At 36.9% G+C, this 19,983-nt stretch overlaps 1 protein-coding gene across 5 annotated transcripts in view; it reads left to right on the top strand.

Annotated features, from left to right (window-relative positions):
• ITSN1 (intersectin 1) overlaps nt 1-19,431 on the top strand; it is a 268,177-nt gene extending 248,746 nt beyond the window's left edge. For 4 of the 5 annotated variants that reach the window (XM_031959333.1, XM_031959332.1, XM_031959334.1 and 1 more), the window contains 4 exons: nt 1,612-1,694; nt 2,058-2,141; nt 3,822-3,995; nt 8,038-9,324. In XM_031959333.1, coding sequence (XP_031815193.1) covers nt 1,612-1,694; nt 2,058-2,141; nt 3,822-3,995; nt 8,038-8,186 — 490 coding nt within the window. In that variant the 3' untranslated portion in view covers nt 8,187-9,324. Of the gene's footprint in view, nt 1-1,611; nt 1,695-2,057; nt 2,142-3,821; nt 3,996-8,037; nt 9,325-19,160 lie in introns of those variants that run through there. The other variant, XR_004232930.1, reaches the window with a different exon arrangement.
• The last annotated feature ends 552 nt before the right edge of the window (nt 19,432-19,983 follow it).

The following is a 19,983-nucleotide window of genomic DNA, read 5'->3' as shown; positions in this document are numbered from 1 at the left end:
TCTGTCGCTATATCTATCTCCTTTTTTCTGTCTCTGTGTCTCTCACATCCTACAACTGTTCCTATTCTAAAGTCTCCTTCCCTGTTGCCTAAAGACATATCCATCCTAGTTATATGATTTTGAGCAAATTGCTTAACTTTTCAGTGTCCTAAGTAATTTTTTCCAAATTGTAAATTGCAGACATTGTGCCAACTATAATTGGTAGTGGGAGTTTCATTACCCAGCGAAATCCTGAGTCTACTCCCTGTCTCCATATATATGTCTAATCTCCCTCCTGAATTCCAATTCTGTACCACCAATTTAGATATCTCAAACCAGTTGTCCCATAGGCATCTCAACCTTAACATCTGAGACAGAATTCAGTATCTTTCCACAAATATCCTCTTCTCTTTCAAATTTCCGTATTATTGATGAGAGCAACACTATCCTAAAAGTTATCCAGGCTCACAACCTTGATGTCATGTTCAATTTCTCTCACTCACTTTATATATTGAATCTTTTTCAAATCTTTTATCAAATCATGTTATTTTTGCTTTTACGTCTCTCACAAGTGTCCCCTTTTCTCTACTCATATAGCCACTCTTCATGCTTTCATCACTTCTCTTAGATTATTGTAGTAGCTTTATAAATGGACTTGCTGCCTCATTTCTCTCCCCACTTAAATACATCCTCTACTGAGCTGTAAAGCCATTTTTCTAAGCCAAGGTCTAATTTTTCAACCCTCATTCCCCAGTTAATAAATTCCAGTGACTTTTCTTTTACTTCCACTATGAAATATAAAGTCCTTTGCTTGGCGTTTAAGTCTCTTCACAATCTGGTCCCTTCCTACCTTCCCAGGCTTACAACTTACTCCTCGCCATACACTCCATGATGTTGTTTGTCCTTTGTTCTTGAAGAGGCTCAATGACATTGTGTCTTGATTTGTGAATGAATTGTATTTAAGTGAGACAGCTGAGCAAAGGCATCAGCTTCACTCTCTTGTCCAGTCATCAAAGCCCAGAGGCAAGACAAAGGTAAACATAGCTGATAATGGTCCAGGGTGCTGTGGGTGACCTTGAACTTTCTAAATTAAGGTTTTTCCCAGGCTTTAGTTTGGTACTGTACAAGCCAATCACATTATGCCTCATTCATGACATTCCACTTCCTATTTCCATATTTTTGCCTACATTTATTTCCTCCCCTTGTTTGGAATGTATTTTATTCTCATCTTTAATGTCGCAGTATTAAAGGTTTCCTACACGACTCAACTCAAATCTCATCTTTTTTTCAGGAGACTTTTCCTAGTCTTCCTAGCTTCCTTCCCCATTGAGATAATCTTTTGTTTACTCTATATAGATTTTATATATACCTTATTATTTTCATGTTTATCTCCTCTACTGAAGACAGGGACTGGTTTTGCCTTTTTGGGGAGTTCCTGAAACTTAGCACAGGTTTCAATATGTATAATTTCTTAATGAAATTCTTGTTAAATGATGCTGTGCATATACAGTAGACATACTTCATTCATTTCATTCAACAAATACTCATTGTGGTATATACCAGCTCTGTGTTGGGCACTGAGATCCTCAGACTCAGTCTTGTTTCACAACTTTCTTTCCTCTCCTTTCTAAGAACTGCCTGGGTACAGAAAATTAAAGCTGCTTCTGAATTCTACATTGAAACTGAGAAAAAGAAGAGGGAAAAGGCATACTTAGGTAGGTGACATATAATTTCAAAGGCAATCTTTTCTTTTAGAATCAATTCCACGGGGTCCATCCTGGTTCAAATCATGATCCCCAGGGCTGAAAGATACTAATAGAAATTGAGAAGGGTAGTAAAAGGGATGGATGCTGAAGGGGAATTGAGTAGGGATAAAGAGTAGAGAGTTCATACTGAAAATAAAAAATATGACTCATTATTCTTTTTTTAATGGGAAATAGGAAACTATTACTTTATGGAATAAAGAAGGGAAAGAAATATGGGCTATTGGTTGAGGGAGATGGATGTGGGAAAGTAGGATATTAAAATATTAAATTGTAATACTTAGCACCTTTTTCACCCTTTCTCCCCCATCACAGTTCGCTCCCAAAGGGCAACAGGTATCGGGAGATTGATGGTGAACATTGTTGAAGGTATTGAATTAAAGCCCTGTTGGTCACATGGTAAGGATGTTTTTGTTTTTCCTTCTCTTTAGCAGTTGCTATATCAGAATTTTCTTTCTAACACTCATGAAATGTTCAAAACTTTTATCCTGGCCACCATTCTTATATGTAAGAAAGATACCTAAAAGGTAATAATATTCCAGGAAGTATATAGCCCCAAGTAATTACAGAGGTCAAAATATGAAGAAAAGTAGTTGAATATTTTAAAAGTACATTTCATTTCTACCTGTCTACCTGCTCCATTTTAGTGAAGGACACAGTATGTATGTAGATAAATATGCCACAAAATAATTAGAAGAAGAAAACTCTTAACTGTTGAGGGAATCAGGGAAAGAGAACATATAGAAGGTGTTGCCTGAGCTGAGATTTTGAAGAAATATTTTTACTGACTGTCTCCCATTCCAGAAATAGTCTTTCTTCTAATTTCCCTGATTTCTGTTAGATCTCATGTAAAATCCCATCTCCTGCCTGGTGCCTTTCCTGATCTTTCCAATGCTATTCTCTTCCCTCTGTTGATCACTTCCTATTTATCTTGTACAGATGTTGTTTGTACATAATTGTTTACATGTTGTAAACATTAGAAGTGAGTTCTTGAGAACTGGGACTGTCTATCTCTTTCTATGTATCCCCAGCACTTGGTATTGTGCTTAACAAATGCTTATTGATTGACTGATTGATTGACTAAAAAGCAGAGGTGAGTAAGGAGCACATTCCAAGCCAAAGGGACTGTCTACACAAATGCATAGAGGAGAGAGGGAATATTTAGTTCAGGGAAGAGAAAATCCTTCTATTTAGCTAAGAGCTGGAAAGAATAGTATTATGAAATAGGATAGGTTAGAAAGGTAAATAGGTTCCCAAGTGAGAAAAACCTTGGATTCCAAGGTAAACATTTTATAGTTTATACTAAAGGTGATAGGAAATGGCAGAATATTTAGAGGGTAAGTGAATGTCATTGTAAGACCTAAGCCTGAGGAAGATTATTTTAGTATATGTGAAGAATATATGGATATAGGGAATAATGGATGCATTAAGAGGTTATCACCATACTCTAGGTGACTGGTGATGAATCAAAAATAGAGTAGTGGCCATATGAGTGAAGAGGAGACAGATGCAAGGTAGAATCAATAGAACTTGCCTTTAAGTGTAGGTATTGTTTCTTTCTTGGTGCTTCTTTCCCTAGAACTTGACACAGTCTCCGGCACTTAGTAAGTTCTTAATTAATGTTTGTTGACGGACCAGAATTGGGTTGTAAATAAGAGGGAAGGGTCCAAAGGGACTCCAAGGTCATGAACCTGCATCACTAGAAGGAATGTGTTGCCCTCAGCAGAAATTGGTAAGCTTGAAGAAGGGTTATTTTGGTGAGTTCAGTTTGAGGCATAATGACTTTAAGCTTCTGTTGAAACATCCCAGTGGAAGCATACCATGCAAGGCTAGAGCTCAAAATAGATTAGTAGATTCATACTTAGTGGATCAGCTTTTTGGCTCTCATTTGCTTCCTGAAATAGTGTTACTTATTGGGAGTTGCTATTTTAGTTTATTTATTTGATTTATTTTATTAAGATGACATTGGAGCAGGGGGTGAGGTTTGAGGGGTGGGGGAATAATATTAAGGACAACTATGAATGTGCTTACCTATAGAACTTACAGAAAAGAACTCATCACTTATTTTACTCAATCCAGGTAAGAGTAATCCCTACTGTGAGGTGACAATGGGCTCCCAATGTCATATAACGAAGACAATACAGGATACTCTAAACCCCAAATGGAATTCCAACTGCCAATTCTTTATCAAGGATCTAGAACAGGATGTCCTCTGCATCACTGTATTTGAGAGGGACCAGTTCTCTCCTGATGGTGAGTATAAGTCAGTATTCAAATTGGTTCTAAGCTCCTCCTTTCCTTGACATCTTATTTCCACTTTCAAAAAATGTACTTTTATCTTGGAATACTCAGACCTTAAAGCATCTTGGATTTTATTTTTGAGAGAAGGTGTGACCAAAAGTAAAGATAGCACAAAAGAAGAAATTGCCTAATGTGGAAGTTCTTGAAAAAAAGATCTACCTGGTATCCAGCTAACTTATTCATCCATCCAACCAATATTTCTTGAGTACTAAATATATAAGAATATCCACTGTACTTTAGAAGCAGGGGTATAGTGGTAGAGCATTTGGCAAGAGGAATTTTAGGTAGCAATCTAGAATCTCAATACCTCAATCAAGATGGCTTACAAACTTATGTGATTGCACTGGTGCATTCCTTCAGGTCTTGACAAGGAGCTTTCTTCCTCCTGTTGGTAACTGTTAAAGTTGGAAGATTGGGTCTTATAAAGTTGTATGCTTTCCGTAAAAAGAATTACAAAGGGTAAATATGTGAATTGTGCCAGCCTTTTTATACTTCAAAGTAGCAGATATCTTTCCACTCATACTAGTTTGCACAAAGGAAGCCAACTGAGCCATTTCATCTTGTGAAGAAGTAGAAAAGTTTAGCTTATTAATTCATTCCCCCCACCCCTTTTGGAGGATTATTTAATTTCCTCCTATTTTTCCCCCTTCTCAGGTAGTCCAGTAGATTCTCCCTTTCTTTCCTCCCCTTTAACTAACCCTGTTTATTATTATTTTTTTAAATTTCATTTTTTGGCACCTCTTTCCAGAGATGATTTTTATCATTCTCTTCATTTTATATCCCCCATTGCTGTCTACTCTAGATCTTCATGCTCACTTTTGTGGTGCCTTACCCCCAGAACAATGTTAATTCCTGCTCCATAATATTAAGTAGCCTGCCACTAATCTATTTCTTCTCCTCCTCCCCTCCCTCCTCTTCACACCGTCCTTCTCCCCTCCCCTCCTCTTCTCCTCCTCCTCCTCCTCCTTCTCCTCTTCCTTCTTCTTTCTCCTTCTTCTCTTTCTCCTCCTCTTTTTCCTTCTTCTCCTCCTTCTCCCCCTTTTTCTCCTTCTCCTGACTCTTTTTCTTCCTCAAATCTATTCCTTGTCTTCCTACTCTCCCAGGTGCCCCTAATTACTCTCCTTCTAAGGTAGTATAAGTGGTCTTTCAAATCTTCCTGATAACATCCAAAATAAGGTCTACATCTTCCTTCATAGACTATCTCTCTTCATTCTTAGGAGCATTCTTCAGTAGAATCCCCTTCCACTATCAAAACAAAGTCATCCCCTTTTTCTTCCCTTTTAGTCCTCCTCTCCTTGTCACCCAATTCCCCTAAAGGCTCTTTTCCTGAGAGACCATGGGGGTCACTTTCCCCTCATTGCTAGCCCTCAATTTGACTTGAGCACATCACACACTCCCTTCTCTCCCCCTATACCATCTCCCTTCCCCTTTCTGTATTCAGAAGTTCTGGGCAGAAAAGTATTATTTCTTGCATTATGGTTCAGATTTTTTTCTCATTAGATTGTCTCTACACATCCTGTTTTTGAGATCAGTATTTTTTTTTTTTTTGTTATAGAACATATTTTCTTTTCATAATATTGTTTTTTGCTTCTCTTCTTTGAGAATGTCCTTCACTTTATATATTTGCTTTCCCAACTATATTCTTTCTCTTGTTCCTTTGATGAGATTTATTATTATACATTCAAATTTTCTCTTCTGCCTATTATTTTTCCTATGCAGGACATAAATTCTACTCTCATAATTATCATTTTTCTTTTTAAAAATGTAGTAAGGGGTAGATAGGTGTGCAGTGGATAGAGCACCAGCCCTGAAGTCAGGAGGACCTGAGTTCAAACCTGGTATCAGACACTTAACACTTCCCAGCTCTGTGACCCTGGGCAAGTCACTTAACCCCAATTTACGAAAGAAAGAAAGAAGAGGAAGGAAGGAAGAAAGGAAGGAAGGAAGGAAGGAAGGAAAGAAGGAAGGAAGGAAGGAAGGAAGGAAGGAAGGAAGGAAGGAAGGAAGGAAGGAAGGAAGGAAGGAAGGAAGAAAACATGCAGTAACAGTGTATTGTGGTTCTACATTCTCCTCAAATTCCAGAGGGTCCTCTGTTTCATCAAATGTTGAATCATTTTTCTTTATTTTGGAGAATTTATTCATAGACACTTCAACTCTTTCATTATATATGAAGGTCAAATTCCCTTCTGCTGTTACTGTTGTCCCTGTTGATTTATATCCTTATGATTAAGGTCTCTGACTTTTCTTCTTTCTGAGATCTTTGGTAATGTCAGTCTTTTTTTTTTTTTTCTTATTATTTTTTCGATTGCTCATTTTCTGATTCCCTCCTTTTGATAGTGGCTTTTCAGGAGGCTATATCTCAAAGCATGTTAGCTTCCTCCCATGCTAAACTCACAGTTTAACAACTTAAATCTCCGCCAAAAGTGGTTTTTAGATAGAGAATTGGCCTTAGCTTGATGATGGGTTTATTTGTTCAAGATCAGTGGAATACCATATAGCTCCCCTCCTGCCCTACAATGGTGTCCAATCGCATTCCCTCTGTTCCTCAGTTCTCTGTGCTAGTTCAGAGGGGTGACACTGCATTGACGAATGGTTTGTCATTTGGAGTTTTGGATCTCTAAGACTCTGGGAGGAGTGAGAAGGGTGTGAGGACACTCACCAGATGGGGTACTGATCTTTTCCCTCCATTCCTCCCCTCTCTTGCAGAGATCTTTTGTAGCACAAAGTACTGCCACAGTGCTTGCCAATGGGCACCTGCAGCCCAAACCTCCATAGCATTGGAGAGAGGGAGGGAACTACTAGGATATGAAGTTGGGTTTTGTTGCAAGCTCAGTTGGCTAAAGCAGTTTTGCTGTCAGAAGTATGGTGGGTGGTGAAAGTAGACATCAATTCATGAAGTTTTAAAAACTTCTTTTGGGTTTCTATGATGGAGATAGTTGATTTTACTTTATCTTTGGCACATAATTTCTGTTTTGGAAAGCTTTGAGAGGTCATGAGGATCAGAAAGAATGTCTAGTTCACCATCTTGTTAGACCTTGAAGCTATTATTTCCCTGTTTGATAATGCTGTGATATTATCATGGCAAAAGACTAACTCTCTTTTATATTTACAAACTCAGAGTGAAGGTTATCAGATTCTTATCCAATTTGGTGGAGCTGGAGGTTTCAACTAAGTGTCCATGAAAAAAGCACAATCTTATTATTTCTTATTGGCATACAAACATGCCTTTCTAGTTTAATGTTTATAGCAAAGACTTGCCTCCATAATTTATATCTGGGGAGAAATAATCCCTTCCTGTCCAATTTAAGGGTTATTTCTTATAGTGAAGACTCATTTGAACTGAATTTTGAAAGCAGCTAAGTAGCACATTACTTAGAGCTGGACCTGAGTTAAAATCCAGCCTCACACACTTATATATTATTAATTATTTACATTATATTATTAATCCTTGGCAAGTCATTTAACCTCTGTCGGTCTTAGTTTTCTTAACTGTAAAATGGGAATAATGACAGCACCTACTTCACAAAGTTATTGTGAGGATCAAATCAGATAATTTTAATATTTATAAATCACCTAGCATAATGCCTGGCACTGATTAGACCTTTTTAAATGCTTGTTCTTTTGAATAGGCTTTCTCACATTCAAAGCACCTTTATATCATCCATTATCTCATTTTTTTTTCATTGACTCTGGAAAACAAGAACAAGGGGCAGTGATAATAAATCCATTTTACAAATGAGGAAATTAAGGCATGAATTAGTTAAGTGATTCAGTTAAGATTGAATAGCTAGTCAATGGTAGAAGAAAGTTCAGGACTCCTTGCTCCCAATCTGGAGCATTCTTCTTTGTTCAAAGGAGGGCATAAAATAAAGCCTTTTGAAATTCTAAAATGTTAAGAAAAGTAAAATCAGAGATTTTTTTTTTTATGGTTACCTATTAACATTGAAAAGTAGTGATAAGTTCTCTCAATTTTTTTTTTCTTTTTTCATTTTAGATTTTTTGGGTCGGACAGAAATCCGTGTGGCAGACATCAAGAAAGACCAAGGTTCAAAGGGGCCAGTTACCAAATGCCTCCTTCTACATGAAGTTCCAACAGGAGAGATTGTTGTACGACTGGATCTGCAGCTCTTTGATGAACCATAGTGGGGCAGGACTCCCACCATAAGTCTTCTCATTCTGGCACCAGAGCCCTGCAGAAATTATCTGAAATTTGGTATTATTTTTCTAAGTAGCCACTGCTATTCATTCATCTATAAAACAATGGGATTAAATTAGGGGTGAGGGGCTCCCTAAGCTTCCAAGATCACCTTTTGACAATTCTTCCCAAAATGACCAATTTTAATCTGTGAGGCAAATCTGTGTTTTCACATGTAGGCTTTCACTCTAGTTTCCAGGGTTTCTGAAATCTTATAGCTAGAGCCAAAACTGATTCCTGTTCTAAAGTCTGACCTGTCCTGTGGTTGGCTACATCCATTCTCTTTACTGTATAGTTGATTCAGTAATGCAACATCTTTAATTTTGAAGATTTTTTGTAGTTCTTCTGACATCCGCCTCCTTGTAGCCCCCACATAAGCTCTTTGACAATGATTTCAGTCCCTTAGCGCTGGTTTAGAGACAGATTGCAAGTGGATACATTCTAGGGGCATGAGATCTCCATTCCCTTGAGGATAATGTCTGCACATTTCTTATTTGGAATGCTGATGTGGAATCATTTGGCATATGGATGGTCTTCTGAACATGTCACAGAATTGGGTCTTTAAGAGCTGGTTGAGCTGAAGAATCTTGCTGTTGTATCCTTAATACTTGGTTGTAGGGGAAGAGATGTAACAGCAATTAATGGTTAAAAATAAATTATTCAGCTGTTAAGCAGTTGGGGAGAGAGATTCTTAGCATGTTTGGAAGTGGTCTTTTCAATAAGTCTCATTATAAATTTAATAAAATCACTCCCAGCTACTGTAGTAAGTTTGTTGAAACCCTACTTGTGTGAACACTGATTGTACTGTAAAGGCCAGCAGTGCTGGAAAACGACCTAAACTGACCCAGAGATATTGTAGCATTTATTTCATGACAAAGGCAATCTACTGATGACCAGTCATAAGCTTGTTTTGTGTTTGAATGTGTCTAACTTTGAATGTGATGAAAAATTGGAGCAGCTCTTTTGGTATCCTAACCAAGAAACATGTGTTGAATGCCAGGCATCTTTCCTAAGGTCTGAAAAAGAAACATGGCCAAGGAGAAAAAATGGAGTAGAATAAAGTGGAGAAAACTCATCCTGTTCTTGGATGAGAAGAATCATAGGCATACCTGTTCCACATGTTAAGAGGAAAAGAGATTCATAGAGATTCACCATCCTGCACTTGGTGCAGTTGTTCCCACTCCCAGTGTTGGAAGGTGATATGTTCACAGAATAAAGAGTAAATGCCTGAGTTCGAAGTTGTAAAGCTAAAGAATTATTCTGTTGAGTTCTCTGCTCTCTTGCTTAAATGCCAGGGATAAGTTGGTATTTAGGCAATAACTCAGTTTGCTCGTTGAAAGGGGTGGGATGTTTTTGTTCGCATGTTGGTTAGTTAGAGTTTGTGTAAACCCTGATCTCTGTAGGCTGTATGGTTCTTGCATGTTTTCTCTGGTAGTGACTTGTCTCTTTCCTATATTCAATGGTGTTCTTTCTGGTATGGGTCTTCTAGATGTACATTAGGATTGTGGAGAAAACATTTTAAGTGATAGGTACGATATGATGTAGACTCTGTACATTGTAGTGTGATTTCTTGTCAGAACACTATTGTGTTTCAAACAATTAAAAAATTGTACTATGTTGGAAGAACAACAAAGTTTACATTTCATACTTTTAAGAAACATTTTATTATTTATTTATTAAAGCTAGTGTAGAATTTTGTATCAGAAACAAAAGACATAAGTATTTTTTGAACCTGAGATACAATCTTTAGTTAGAAACATTCAACGGAGCAAGGTTAGACCCAGTTTCACTTCAGGCATGCATGTGTTGATCATTTACTGACAGAAAACATAGTTTAAAGTATCTTTAGTTTATAGTTTTTCAATGTTGTTGAAGAATTGTTTGAAATCAAATCTATAAATAGGCTTATGAAACCCATGCTTTTGTACTTATCAGAGGACCTGGCTCAAATTTCACCTTCGACACTTACTACCTGTGTAACCACAGGCAAGTCACTCAAAATTCCCTGGGTCTCAATTTCTTTATCTGTAAAATGAGGGATTTGGAATAAATGACCCATAAAGTCTATACCAGCTGGAGACTTATGATCCTACTTTCTATATTACTACATTTTATTAAACCCCAAATTCCTGAAGTCCATGGTGTTGTGATAGGTCAAAGCATCATTAAAATTATTCACGTGCAGTTGTGTTGACCCACTGTGTTCAACTTTTTATGTTCCTGTTTTTCCCCAATATCTTAGATGAGCTAAGTGTTGAATGTTGATATGTTTCCAGTGGAAGCATCTTGTGTCTCTTTTGGATGTGCTGACTTACCCACTGCAGTTTCTGATAGCAGAATCAGAATAAAATGAAAAAGAAAATATAGTATTTAACCGCCCCCCTCCCCGCCTTCTCCAAACAAATATCTATAGTAAATATCTTCTGGATGCTAAGTGTTACCTGAAGTCTAGATGTTGATATAGTTGGTGTTGTTTGCCAGAATAACTTCCCTGACTGTATTTTATAGATGGATAAGGACGATGTTAAGAGCTTGTCTGTGCCCATCTGTGGAGAGCATCTCCAGACCTTGTTCTTTTTACAAGTGATGGAATTATAGGTGAATGTAGGTGATTAGGGGAAACCCTAAAGTTCACTTCAGATTTTTCTTCCACTGTGGTCTCCCAATTTCATGTTTTTTGAGATGAAACATGTTCTCAGGTTATCCATTTTTTCCCTTCCTGCTCATATATGTAGTGATTCTCTTCCCCCCCCCCCCCCCCCCCCCCCGCTCTATGTGTGATGAATGCCATGAACGAATGTCTCAGTTGTTAAGACTGACTTAGATGAAAACCATTCCAAAGTTGGGTTGCTGTTCATAAATTACTAGGTTTCCCTCCATTTAGGAAATCTACATCCTTTTCACTTTGAAACTAACTAATTTTGAATTTAACAAGTGATTTTGTTCTTATTTTTATCTTTATATCACCAGCATCTAATATAAAGTCCCCAGCATGTAAGTAGGTGCTTATTAAATGCTTGTTGAATTGAATTACAGCTTTTTTTTTGTTTGTTTAGACCTTCAAGAATAACATGGTATTACTGAAGTGCTACAAATTCCTAAACGTTCCCAAAAGATTAATTAAACCTCTCAGATCCACAAATGTTAGATTTTTTTTCATTGCTATACCTTAGTTCTTAACAACAACAAAAAAAAAACCCAAAACCAAAAAAAAAAAACATTTTTTCCTCCCCTGTCAAGTTCAATGAGCAGACTAACTTCCCATCCAAAAAGAGTCCTGCATTCTGAGAGGTTAGAGGAAATAGGGTTTCATTCTATTTCTCTCCATTCCCAAAGTTATGACTTATTTGTACTATGGACCAGAAAACAATATAGGTTTAGCGTGAGGTGTTTGTCTTTATTTTCACCATAAGAACTGTGATTTGGATGATGAGAGACTTGGGTTCTTAGTACTTAGCCACATTTGTGCTCCAAGGAGAAAGAAAAGCAAACCCCCATCCAGCTTCAAATGACATTTGCCATAGAGTCCTTGATAAAACTATTTCTACCTCTACTAGAACTCTACCCAAAGCTTCTTAAATTTCTCCTACTCATGATTCTTTTTCACCTGAGAAATTTTTACATGACCCTAGATATATAGGTATATAAAAGAGGTATACAAACCAAACATTTACTGATAATAAATTGTAATTTCACTGCCCCATATAAAGTCACAATACACAGTTTAAAAAGCTTTGCTCTACCCTATGTCCTATATAGCTGAGCATCTTTTAAAAATATTTCCATCTAACCCAATCTCAAAATTAGGTCAGGTTGAATGAGTGCCAGGCTGAAGGGGTTTCTCTGAAGATCAGGAATTTGATTAACATCAAGTGTGCTTCCTGGGTCAATAGTCCAAAATTTTCTTGGGGAGTCCTCAAAATAGGGGTCCAATGACTAGCTCCTATGGCTCCACAGTATATTTGACCATTTGGAGTTAGCAAAGTACAGCAAAACTGCATAAAGTCTTTATCATATCTGTTTCCTCACCCCCTCTCATTTTGATATTTTAAGGGCATGAGTGCTTAAAGTATGAAAATAGTTCTCCCTGTTACCCTGTTGAATAGTACCAGTTTTTTCAGTTTGCTTTTTGGAGGTGATTTCATTGTTGAAGGAAATTCCCTGTGATTGGAACGGGGAGGGAAGGAACAGGAAGGGAAAAGAAAAAAATATTTCCCTTAAATCAGTGTTCTGAGATTCGACCTAGAGAAAGCTGAGTCTTGATGAGATCTTTAAACCTGAGCATTTCAAAGAAATGTTACTGATTTGTAACATGATTTAGGTAGAGAAACACTACTTCAGGGCCACATACAATTTGAGTTCATAATTTCACATCAATGGCTTAGTGAACTGTGGGACACTTTTTTTTTTTTTTTAGAACTGTCTGGCATTCACCCAATATGATCTGATTCAAAGACACTTTAAAGTTGAATTGGCTTAGAAATCTGCAAAAGAGCCTCAGGTGTCTAGAATATAGGAAGGAACACTCTCCAGATCCCAGGGGAAATGGTTTTATAATCAAGAACCATATGGCAAATGACATTTGAGGTTGAGTATGGATTTTTTTTTTTTTAAGTTGTAAAGGGAAGGAGGGGATATATAGGGTAAAAAGACTTCCAAATGAGATCATGTGAATAGTTGTTCTGGTTCTTTTTTTTTTAATATCAGTAGTAAGAATGTGTGAACTTGTGATTTTTAGAGGGTGTGTATGGTATGTATGTGTCCTCTCTAAGAAATTCTTTAATAACTTCTAAGTTGTCTTCAATGAACTGACCTCCAAGTGATCCTTTCTTTCTTCACCAGCTTCTAGGGGTCACAAAATGGGCTTTATAGTAGACACTAGCACTTTATCATGGGCATCTGACTATAGTGGGTTAAGTGATTATAGCCTTGGGTGTTCAATAGGACAACTGATTTGATCAAGAACAGATTGTTTCTGAAGGGTAGGACTTTTTACTTGCTAAGGTAAAGTCAAAGAAAACAACTGTTTTTGATTATCCACAACTCTCTTGGTGTTACAGGGTAATACTTTTATTTACAGAGATATTAGTGGGCACCCATTGAAGGAAATAAATAACACTTTGGAGCCCTCAGACACTGTGGCCTAAGCAGCTTTCAGCTTTCACAGAGGGAGCTTACTAAAGCTACCATCCCTTCTTTTTGCACACCGTGATCCTGAAATGCCCACTCATGGCTTTTGCCTAATGAATCCTGTATATTATTGCTGTATATTTTTACATGAGGGTGCTTTGCAGACATCACTGATGGACAAATTTAGTTGGAACAGTCAGGCATTTTCCTTGGTCAGTGGAGTGTCCCTCAGAGTGATGGGTGGAGCTGGTTTGGGCAAGCTCTTTTGTATTTCTCAGCATACTTGATAGTAACTCCCCTACGGGAATTACTTGCCTCTCCAGATCAGAATGGGGAACTAAAAAGAATAGGAAAACTAGAGCGAGCTGGATTCCAGCCTTGGCTGTGGCTTTTGGCTAATCATTCCACCAACATGAGTCTCAGTTTCCTTAGCTGTATAGTGAAGAGTTAGAATAGGTCACTTCTTAAGGTCTCTTCCAGCTCTACTAGTTGGATGGATATTGCATAGCAGCTGATTGTTCTGTCTAAAAATTAGATGTACACTGGTGGCAGAAATAAGTATATTTCCAATAGTTACCTCCCCAGCCCCTCCAGTCACCTTTAGTTTCCTTTACCAATAATGGGAGGAGTGGGATGCTGTCATAGTATCTATCCTTAAGAGTCTCCTGACACCAAATAGCTAGTGGAAAAATTGATAGATTTGAGTTTCTAATATTTTTTTTGACTCCCACCTGTGCTCTGTATTAGTTGTGTGATTTAGAGCAAGTAATTTCCCTTATGTGGTACCTAGTTTCTTCATTGGAATAGATGTTTTCTAGCTTTAAATCTTCTAATCAATTCTCTGATCTTTTCTTATATGTCTCTTTTTCCTTCCCTTCATTCCTTCATCATTATTTCCATTAGAGGGTTCTTGTTGCTAAAGATCATCTTCCACATGGTTGCAGATTGCTGAACCATCAGTTACCATAGACTAGGAGCAGAAAAATAAGCTATCTGACCCCTTATTCCCTTCTGGTCATGGTTAATAATAATTGATTAAAATTCATAAAGTATTTTATATACATTTAAATGAGCCTCAAAAGAAGTTTTTATGTGAGTATTAGAGGTATTGTCTTCTTTTTTTACAAGTGAGGAAAATGAGACTTAGAAAAACAGGCTTTGAACTCAAGGTCTTCCTGATTTCAAGTCAATATACACAAACACTATATAGGCTCTCTAATTAGTTTTCTGGAAAAAGTAGCAGTTCATTTATTGGAATCCATGATGCTTTGGTATAGGATTTCTTATCTTTGTTGTTGTTATTGTGAGTCTGGTGAAGCCCATGGATCAATTCTCAGAATAATGTTTTTTAAATGAATAAAATAAGATACATAGTATTGCAAAGCAAACTAATTATATTGGAATAAAATTATCAAAATATATCTTTTAAAAAATCACTATAATTTCATAGACCTCCAAGACAAGAACCTCTGGTATAGAAATAGATTGATTAGGTTAGGGTTGTGGGTCTATGAATTACCATAGAAAAGTGGTTCTCAAAGTATGGTCTAGAGAATCTTGGGGATCTCTGAAACTCTTTTAGAGGGTCTACAAATTCAAAAATAGTTTCTGTTTCCAATAGGGTAAATGTTTATAAATATAACCCAGATAAACAAAAACACTTTGGAGAGATCCTCAATAATTTTTAATAGGATAAAGATACTGAAAACAAAAGTTTGAGAACCACTGCCATAGAACCTCCTTTGAGGGTAATAGCTGATCTGTGACTATAATTTAGTTCTCATTATTTTCTGGACAGTTTGCTTTGTTCTTTCCCAAAAGAAAAGGTACCGGTGGATTTTAGCTTTGTGTGGATTTGGCAGAAAATTATACCAAAAAATAATAAGACTGTACATCTGTTGGTAGTTTACTTTGATGATGTGATATGAGAATATAACCAAGTATATGACCTTGGGCAAATTACCTAGGAGTCTCAGATTGCTCATCTGTAAAATAATTTCTCAGGTTTCTTCCTCTAATATCCTGAATATTTCTCTGAAATAAGCCAATCTTATTTTCTAAAGGCAGTTGATCACATGACTACTTCATCTTCCTTTCTCTGAATGCTTCTCCTTTCACCTGCTCACTTGGGTGTTCAGTCATTTACATGCACTAATGAAAAAGACAGGGAACACAGTATTCTTTAAACTTACTTTGAGAAAGAGAAAATAAATAAGAAGGAAAATTGTTCACTCATTGCTTCAGATGCACAAGTCTGACTTCTGCCTTCTGGTCACCACATAATTACTGGAACATCCTATATCTAGAATGTTATGGATTGATTTACTACCTTCTGCTTTTGTGGAGATGTAAGACAGATATCAATAAAGTCTTTTATTCAGATGAAATCAAGCTTGAATTCCCAGAGAATTCTCTCTGTCTCTGTCTCTGTCTCTTTTTCTCTTTGTTCTGACCTTGGACTTCCTCTCCTCTGTATTTAATCCTTCCTACATTCACACACACAAACACAGATAAAATAACCAGTTTATTTTGAAAACACATGCAAAATGCCACTCTTAAAGAAAGGACCAGTGCAAGGTGAGGGGCAGTCAGTAGTTTTGTTCTCAGGAAACAGGAACAGCTGCACCCGCACTGCATCATGCTTCATGTGACTCTCAGAGGGTTCTGCTAGGGTCTTTTCCAAACCTTTACTCCCGGGTTGGGGTGGCAGCAGCAGGAGCAGTAACAACGCTGGGTGGCTTCCCAGCACAGCTGTCTCCTCTCTTCCTTTCCCAGAGGACCTCACATCCTTTCCCCTGCTCTCCCTCTCAGTACAACTTCCTCACTTCTCATTTCTTGGGAAATTTCTTCTTCTTTCTTTAGGGTAGGGGGAAATTTAAGACATAGCCTTTACAGGCCTTAGTTCAGAATATTTCTGTCCTATTCTGTTAGCATACGGCTTGGCAGCTCCCCAATTCCTGAGGTAAACACTACCCAGGGAAGGGGTTGGGGGGGGGGAAGAATAATCTATATTGTTTGCAAATTATTCTGAAACTTAAGTTATCTTCATTTGTAAAATGAGAGAGAATTGAACTAACTGATCTCAAAGGAACTTGTGGTTATAAATCTATGAATACTGATAAGCAGGAAAAGTGAATAAGAGAAACCTTTGGGAACTACATAATTTTCCAGCATTCAAAGTCTATCCAAAGTATCTTGGCAGAATAAAAAACACATTCTCTAGCACTAGAGAATTGTGGTATTACATCCTAATCACAGAACAATAATACTCATAGTGGAGAATAGTAAAAATTAGTCAATTAGGATAGATAGTGGATAAAGCACCAGCCCTGAAGTCAGGAGGACCTGAGTTCAAATGTGGCCTCACATACCTAATACTTCCTAGTTGTGTGACTCTGAGCAAGTCACTTTAAACCCAATTGCCTCAGGAAAAAAAAAAAATTACTCAATTAAATAATACTTAACACTTAGCATATAATTTCTTTCAAGTTCACGTGATCAAAACTACAAAACGAGATTAACATTTGAATCTCCATGCAACCATTATATCTTAGTCAAAATTAAATATTTAATTTAACTTCCAATTCAATTCAATTTTACAAAATGTGGCAGATCTCCACACTCTCCCCCTTTAAAAAAACAAAGAAAGCAAGACAGCACTAATTTTGATTGGTCAACAAGCAGTTATTAATTGCTTATACAAAGCATTGTGCTAAGTACTGCCCATGTAAATATAAGCATGTCTGTCTTCAAGGAGAATACATTCTACTTTCATCTACATCACAAACTAATTGTTTTCAACTTATGTTCTGGGTTATACACTTTGAAGATACATGTATCAGAGTTTATATTATGACAGATCTTATTATAATGGAGGCATATGCTATATCATAAGCCATTTATTACTACCGAATGCATACTCGGGTGGTATCATGAGAATTTAAATTCTTAAACATGTATCTCAAAGTAAATAGTGAAATTTCTCCAAGTAAAAAAAATCTCATTAGAAAGTAGTTTATTTACTTGGACTGTCCAACATGCTATCATGAGAATTTAAATTCTTAAACATATGTCTCAAAGTAAACAGTGAAATTTCTCCAAGTAAAAAAATCTCATTGGAAAAAGTTTATTTATTTAGACTGTTCAACATTTCTTGAGAATTGGCCAATAACCTGAATCCAGGGTTTCTCTCTGCAGTGATAGGAATGGAAATCACTTTTGCTGGGAATTTTGATCAATATTTACTTGTTTAAAATGATGGTGTTGAGATGTTCTAAAGATAGCTTCTTGTGAGTTACTCTTCTTTTTCCCATCCCACTTATTTCTACCTCTCTCTATGTCTAGTTTTCTGTTTCTTTCATCTATAAAGACACTGAATAAAGGATTTAAAGCAGGAAGGGTTCTTAGAGATCTCATCTCCTCCCTTTGACTTGCCTAAGGCACAAGGGTCAAATACGTGGTCCACAAGCTGCACAGTGCAGTTGAACTAATTAAGATGTAATTGTGAAATATTTGATAAAATAAACAAAAATGCAATAAAACATAGATAATATTACCTTTCAAAAGTAAGTCTGTATGCTACCTTCAGGATTCTTACATAGCCTTCAATTCTATTTGAGTTTAACCCCACTGGCCTGAGGTCACACAACAAACAAGTAACAGAGATGGGATTCAAAAACTAGCACCTCCAACTCCAAATCCAAGTCATTTCATTTCATTTCATCATCTTGGAAGAAAGCAAGTATTATAGGAGGAAGCTTCAGTGCTCACCCCTTTCATCTTGTAGAATGAGTTCAGAGTAGTAGCACTGGGAAAGATATTTGATTAGTGCCATCACCAATTTTCAGAGCTTTGTATCCCGAATCCAGAAACTATTTTCAAACTAAGGAGCAAATTTCAAATTAAGAGCAAAAAGATATCGAATAATAGGTTGGTGATGACCTAAAACAAGACCAACCCTCTCCCCCCCCCCCCCCCCCCCCAGGTTTTCGAGTTTCAGAATTAAAAAGAACCATAAAGGTAAAAACTAAGAGCCAGTGAAGTCGATCAATTTATCTGAGGTTACACAGGTAAAACTAGGATTAGAATCCTGAATCCCAATCTAGAGTTCCTTTTACTATAACTGCATTGTCTCTTATATTAATACTTTTTACAAGGATCCTTTTATCTTTCTCCCCTTTCTTTATTCATGGTAGAAACATTTAGTTCCAAGTCCCTGGGCACAGAATCTGTGTATAGAACCCTGCTTCCCCTAAACCTTCAGTCAGAGAGGTTAGGTGCCCCAGGTATTCCCTCAATCTACTTTGCAGAAAAGAAGCCAAACCAGAACAGAGCAGGCTCAACTACTAACTCTTCCCCCCTTCTGTGAGCCATTCCTGTTTATATTTAGATGCTTCCTTCCTACCTAAGCCAGAAAATAGATGCTCGGTATTTTTCTGTGCCTTTCACTTCAGGAACTTAAGGCATGTTAGTGGAAAAGACTATGGTGGAATGAAGAAAGCCCTTTGAATTCACAGGTGTGAAAGTGAGTGTGTGTGTGCTTGTATATTTGAGAGTGAGACTGGGGGAAAAAGAGTGGTCAAAATTTCTACAATATAGTTCAGTGTACTTAGCCCTGGAAATCCTTGGCCCAGAAAATTAGTAAATATACAATGAAGTTATCAACAAATTTCCCCTTTTTTTGGAATAAAGTATTTATATTTCTAAATAGTCTCTTTAATCTTATGTGATCATGTGCTGCTCTACTTCCTGGGAGAGAGGAATGTCTTTTTTTGACCTTTTCTCTCTTCTAGGTGCAGTAACTATACCTCCAGAGAGTTTCTGAACAATACCAATGTCAGGAAAAGAAAGGACATTTCAATGAGGTTTGCAAAAGAAATAATATTTTGTCATATTCCTTTATCCCAGTTTTGAGTGAGGAAAATATATAAGGGGTTTGGACTAGATGATCTTGTCAAAGTACAATGATCATTTATCAGTTGGATTGGGGAGAATAAAGAGAGAAGTTGTTGGGATAGGTCAGAAATTATTTTTGTGCACAGAAAAAAAAAATACAGATTTTATTTCTCAGTGATGAGATAAACTCCCATAAGTTACCACTCATAGCTCAAGACTATCAGATCCCAGATTATCAGACAAATTATATTTTATGTGTCTATTTAAGGAAGAGGATCATGAAATGGGTTGGGTTGTAATTGGGTCTCTATGACGAATTTATGGGAGAACATGGACAAAAGCTGCCTAGAATGGACTGGCATGGATGGATCGTGTACTACATCCTTGTTAATGAGATTGTATAATTCAGCAATTGAGATGTATGAGATGATGGAATTTTAGAGTTGGGAGGAACCTCAGAGACCATCTAGTTCAAGTTTTTTATGTTACAAGTATGCTACAAACTCAGGAACAAAACAAAACAAAACACTGTATTTGTAGCCAAGTTTATTAAGCACTAGAAAATGGTCTTCATAATCTTATTTTGAATAATAGTTGTAGCCTTTCTAATTCTTATGACAAACTGTTGTTTTGATCCATTCAGTAGTTTTTAGAATCTCTGTATTTGTTTGCTTTTATAGTCGACCAAACTCTTACATATGTAGAAAAATAACCCATGTC

The sequence above is a fragment of the Sarcophilus harrisii genome, chromosome 3 (genome assembly GCF_902635505.1).
Source record: "Sarcophilus harrisii chromosome 3, mSarHar1.11, whole genome shotgun sequence".
NCBI classification, from domain to species: Eukaryota; Metazoa; Chordata; class Mammalia; order Dasyuromorphia; family Dasyuridae; genus Sarcophilus; species Sarcophilus harrisii.
The sequence above is the reverse complement of the archived record's forward strand: the minus strand, read 5'-3'. Positions and strand labels throughout refer to the sequence as shown.